The 6000-nt window shown below is 38.3% G+C and overlaps 1 protein-coding gene across 5 annotated transcripts in view; it reads right to left on the bottom strand.

Moving 5' to 3' along the window:
* Window positions 1-4249: 4249 nt before the first annotated feature.
* Window positions 4250-6000, bottom strand: part of FAF2 (Fas associated factor family member 2) — a 77672-nt gene continuing 75921 nt past the window's right edge. For all 5 annotated transcript variants that reach the window (XM_051978992.1, XM_051978993.1, XM_051978995.1 and 2 more), the window contains one exon: window positions 4250-5100. In XM_051978992.1, the coding sequence (XP_051834952.1) occupies window positions 4918-5100 (183 nt within the window). In that variant the 3' untranslated portion in view covers window positions 4250-4917. The remainder of the gene's footprint in view (window positions 5101-6000) is intronic.

Raw genomic sequence — 6000 nt, 5'->3', positions numbered from 1 at the left:
TAGGACTTACCTTCTAGAACTTTCTCTGTTGGTACAGGCTTCAAACACCCAGGATCAACTTCCTCTGCACAAGGAAATAAGACGAGTAGGTAGAACCAGGGTAGAACTATTTCCTATGGTAGTAGGTAGAACTATTTGGGGACTCAAAAGTAAAATACATTAAGCAGAGTAACAAGTAAACATGCAACAACATCTATTTATTTACTATTTCTTCCAATCTCATATTTTTTTCCCTTACAGTTAACATACAAACATCCTCTCTTAAAGTTCTACTTCAATGTCCCATTGTGGAGTGGAGGTAATTAAGTAGTTGGAAGTCATTCCAGCAGAAGGTTCCACACCAAGATGAAAAGACTTGGAGATTAACCAAAGAACCAAAGTACCAAACTACTGCAGTGCAGAGAAGCTCATCACCAGAAGGCTAGCCATCAAGTAATGATTATTTTTGCCCACAGCAAGTACCTTGGATAGCATGAATGTGTTTCTATCTGGACATTAACCACAGTAATAAAAATGATGGATCTTGCGAGTACTGAGTAACAAATATAAGTGATAAATATTTCACCAGCATTTATATTATTTTATTTCCAAATCTAGTCAGGAATTTTGCTTTTATTCTCTCTCAATTTGTTCATCTAGACTTGTGCCATCCTATTACTCGATGGCAACTCAATTTTCAGGGGGAACCAGTTACCCTGTAGTTTTCCCAAAGAGTACATGAATTTGATTTATTTCACTAACTTTTGGTTTTCTTTGTAATATTAAGTATTTTTACTTTGTGTTTTAAAACATAGGGATTCAAAGGCTTCATATCAAAATGCCAAAGGGATTCACTACCCAAGGTTAAGAAACTGATCTAAAGAAGCATAATTTGTAAGTTAAGCCTTACTATATAAAGTGATGTCAAACATTGAATCTAAAATGCCATAAATCATTGAATTGCTTTTATATTGGGTTAACAGTATCTAAATACTTGACCTATTTTTTAAGTTAATCTTTTATGCTGATAAATGCTGGGGTAGTTGTTTTGATTTACACTAACAGAAAATGTCAGAGTCCCAGATCTTTCAATGTATAATGTGTCAATGGGAAAAGTTAGCTCAGATTTAGCCATGTAAATTTCTTGCACAGGGCTATTGGCATGAGAGGCAATAAGAGGGTATCAGGCAAAGCAGCAATTTTTTAAAAACTATTCTCAGAAAGTCAAGGAGGTGCCAAGAGTTTGGACCTGGGCAGTGAATTCTTGCCAGAGATTACACTCAAACATCTCAAAACAAACAGAAAACTCCTCTGTAAGAAAATGTTTCCATTCTAGCAGCAGATAGCATTCATTGATCATCACAAGGAATAGAAACGGGTAAGGAAGTGGGGGAATTAAGTTCAGGCTTTAATTTCAGAAATGGGAGTGAAGTTCAAGTTTTCATTTGATATATTCTAGGTGCTAACCTACACTATACCACATCCCATCGAAGAGCTCATTAAAAAGAAATAAATGAGGTTCATTATTACTGTAAATGCCAAGGAACAGATGAAATTTTTTGAAGGCACTGTTTCAGCAGGGAACATCCTTCATAGGTTGCATAGGATTTAAAGATGAAAAGTTCTTAGAGATGAACTGATCTAAAATCCCCTCATTTGACAACAGAAGGAAAGTGAAACATGCAAAGGGAAAATGATTTTCCAAAGGCCATCAGAATGGTGGAAGAGCCAAGAACAAACTCATACACTCTGATTCCAAATCCACTATACCAATCTGAAAACTTTGAGCTATTATCTAATCAGCCACCTCCTCCCTCCCAAAAGGAACACATCTATCACTTCTCAGTCCCTTCCCTCCCAGACAGAAGGATCCATTGCTACTTGTGCACTTTGTTATAAAACATTTAATGTTAACCTACAATACAATGTAAACTTTATGAAAAAAATTTTAAGTACACTAGATTTATTCAGTAAATGACCACATAACTATTCAGGTGCAGTATATAGGTAGGGTCATTACATCCTTTTCAGGATAGGTTTCCCATTGCTGCATTCCTCACAAGTCTTTTAATAATAATAAAAAAAGGTGTAAAGTGAGGCCTCTTGTTTGAGCACAAGATGGCAACACTCCATTCCATTAATTCTGCATTCAGGGTTTTCAATCCCTGCTTGGTCACTTTCTGCAGCTTTTTCTTGGGCCTTGGCACCATTTGCAATTTTCATAATGACTGCTCAGTTGAAGGTTCCAAGTTCTTTTTAGGGGTTCTTGCATTTGATGGGTGTTTTTTTGTTTTGTTTTAAAAGATTATCCGCTGTTATCTCATCAATTTCTGACCTGGTTCAAACATGGAGAGAGAAAGAAATCTGTTGCAGATATTCTGCAGATGTGGAAGTAAAGGCTTGGAGGGCTGAATGTTAGGTTGCACAAATCCAACAGACTCCAGGTATCTCTGCTTGGTCATGTTCCAATGATGGTTCGGCTGGATCGGCAACCTCAAAATTGAGAGTACTTTAGACCTGAATTGAACTTTATTCTCCTCCCCCCTCAGCTGCTGTTTGACTCTTGTAAACAACTGCTCAAAGATCCCAGAGATTATGTGAACACTGTTCAGCATTCCCTTGTAATAATTACGGCCTCCACTCCCTGTACCCCGAGTTCTACTTCAGTAATATTGTATTGGCATCACATGCAAAACTCAAGGGAAGGAAACTACCTAAAAACAGTAGAACGAGAATTGACCTCAATTTGAAAAAGAAGGACAGAATTCAGGTAGTTTCCTTAAGCCAAAAGCAAAACAAGGCAAAGTTCCCAAAAGTATTGACTCTATAAAGGTCCTGAATTCCAACCCAATCACCTTCACCCAATCACACAGCTATCAAAAAGCAAGAGAGACAGAAGGGGAGCAGTCTAAACAAAGTCAGAGGTTTAATAAAGGAAAAAAAAAGACAAAAAAAATGAGATCAAATAGGTTCCATCTCTGCATTAACATTATCATCTGAAAAACATCAGAATTTAAGATATTTGCTAACCTAACCTTCCATGTCCTGCTGAAAAGATACCTGTATACTCCAAGCAGGGAGGTTGGCTCAGGATTAAACTGAAAATTATCTCCTATCTAGTCTGACATTAACAGACTTCATACAGGGTTGAAAACTTGGCTTGTGTTTCTAAAAGTCACTGTGAAGACAGCTTTTAAGATATATGCTTATACTTTGTTCTTTTAATCCAGTCTTGAAATCATAGGAAACTAGGCTGGAAAGTAATATAAGTCCAGGGAAACATTTTAACTCTACCAGAATTGATAAATCAGATTTGGTTGCATATGCCAAAGCCAATGAGCTATTCACAAACTCCTGGTGACTCTCCAGTGGTCCCGTACTCTGCCCCCACTGATGACATCCCTGATGAAAGGGATGAAATGAACACTGATAATGTGGAGCATAAAATAGCTGCCTTAAATTAAAGTTAAATAAGAGATGCAGCCTCTGGAGTCTGTAAATCCAACAAATTAAGTCCTATCTTGATCTGAATATCTTGGGCCCGTAGCATGCTGGGGCCTGCATCTCTACCCACAGTAGCCATTAATTTCACTACAGAATATTTTGGGTCACCCATCAGCTCACACTGGTCTCAGTGACCTAAATTAGATTCTCACTATCATTAACTCAACCCTGACCTAGAGCTTCAGGTATTAATACATACAGCCTGTTATCTCTGGTCCAAGGGCTCTATGACTCCAACATTCAAGGGACAAAAATAAAATTTCTTGCCTCAAGCAAGCATCTACAGGAGAAATATACATGCCTTCCACACTAGGCATATAATTCCTGCCCAGGTTCCCTTCAAGGCTTTTATTTCTTTTGTACTTAAAAAAATAATAAAGTCACACACTGCAACACACATACACACAAACAGGGTAATTCCTATTTCTCTGAAGGCTCAACCCTGTAACCAGAAATCTCTGGGGAAAAAGGAATGGAATAGAGAATGAGATAGGAGGAAGTAGGAGTGAGGATTCCTGTAGAGTAACAGGAAAGGAAAGCTAACATCCTTTGGTTCAGACTCCAAACTAATCATCTGATTGAGACCTCTGAAAAAGCTACACTTGTGTGTAGTGGTATTGTGTGTGGTACTACATAGATCCCGAGTGGGCCACAGAGTTCACCCACTGATTCACACTCAACAGTGTATGCATGGGAGTGGGCTCTAAGTAGAAGAACATAGACTAAAACAGCCTCTCTGCAGAGCTGTGGAGAACAAGAGTGGGCATCAACACAAACCCATGGAGTCTTTATTATACTATGTAGGCTAAGAAACCCAGGACAAAAATTTATCTGGTAAAGATTGGCTCTTTAGCAAATAAAATCAAGGGAAAAAATGCCGGCCCCATTCCTTTGGTCATTACAAAGCAACACAAAAAAAAATTTTTTTATATAGTGGAAGTTGAAGCAACACCTCTGTCTCTCCCTTCTCTTCCCTTAATCTCCTCTCTCCATAGAGGCAAGAGGAGCAATTCTTCAGTAGACGATGGGATATAGTTGGTTGTTGGTGGTTTTATTATTTTTCTATAAAAGCTATAAAGAATGAGAACAGATGAGGGAGTGTCCCATCCCACCAAAAGGGTTATGGGTCGATCAGAAGAGGCATTCTCTCTTGTATCCCTCCCTGTGAATGGAAAGCAGGGGCTCGGTACACAGGCAGGAGGGAAGCAGTGGGATTGTAGAACAGACGCACTTGCTGGTTCCCTCTCTCATGAACCACACAGGTTGTGGTTGATACAGGCAGCATGGTTTCTGATCCCCAGTCCCCCCCACCCCTGCCCTCTTAGGATGCAGCAGTCTTTTAAAAAAAATATTGTATTATAATAATATGAATTTCTCTTTTTTTCATTTTGTTTTCTTTTGGGGATAGAGGGTATGGGGCTGAGGGCAAAAGCGTCAATCGTCTGTAAGGTCCTGAACAAAAAGCACTTCCGTATGGCTGAGTCCGGCCTCCTGCAGCGTGGGGGGGTTGGGCCACTCCTCTGAAGGAAGGCAAGGCAGCACCCGTCGAGGGAAGTTGGCCTCAATCTGAAATTTCTCAGGGCTTTCCTTCAAGGAGAACAGGAAGTCATGGATTACCTGCATTAATTAATAACACAGAAAAAGGAAGGAAGAGGAGAGAAAAGCATGGATTACTTTCATTTATTCAAGAAAACATGTAGCAAAAGTCTATTCTGAAATAGAAAAATCTTCCAATTTTTATTTCAAAATACAAAACACCCTGGGTCCTAACCATGGCCTTAACATGATTCTAGACTCCAAGTCTTTCAAGACAGCTTTACAAGAAATTTACAGGCAATCTGAGGTCATTCATTTAAAACATAAAAGCTGAAAGTAAAATGTTCTTCTGACAGTTGCTTTCAATATTTCTGGACTTACATACTAGTAGTTATGGAATTTCATAGAAGGATGAAGCTATAATTGGATCCCTAGTGTCCCAGAAACCTGTTTAGTGGTACTTGTTCTGGAAAATGTTAGAATGTAAACATGTGAGTACACACCTCTGAGGCTTAATCCTATTTCATTGAGCTATGTAATTCCAGATGTGAGAATACAAAAATATATAAATATCTGTATAGTGAACTCAGAATTTTTCTAATAACTTACACACAAATTTATAGCCAATATTGTTTATGAAGCATTTTCCTCAATAATGCCATGATAGAGATAGTATAAACATGCTTACTTTACAGATGAAGAAAGTTAAGCCTTGAGATTAATGGACTTTTTCAAGGTTATTCATCTCTAAAGTGGTGGAACCAACACCATAATTTGAGTCTAATGCCTCCAAGGTCTGTACTCTCTTCACTATGGGAGGCTGTCTTGACCATGAAGAACCAAAAGTAAATGTGATAAAGCAGAGAAATTCTCCTCCATGCTAAAGAAGAGACATACCACTCATTAATTTCTGCAAACCTTCTGGTTTTGTTTTTTTGTTTTGCATTTTTGACTTTTATCTTCCTCTCAGGAGTAATAATT

The sequence above is a fragment of the Antechinus flavipes genome, chromosome 2 (assembly GCF_016432865.1).
Source record: "Antechinus flavipes isolate AdamAnt ecotype Samford, QLD, Australia chromosome 2, AdamAnt_v2, whole genome shotgun sequence".
Taxonomy (NCBI): domain Eukaryota; kingdom Metazoa; phylum Chordata; class Mammalia; order Dasyuromorphia; family Dasyuridae; genus Antechinus; species Antechinus flavipes.
The sequence above is the reverse complement of the archived record's forward strand: the minus strand, read 5'-3'. Positions and strand labels throughout refer to the sequence as shown.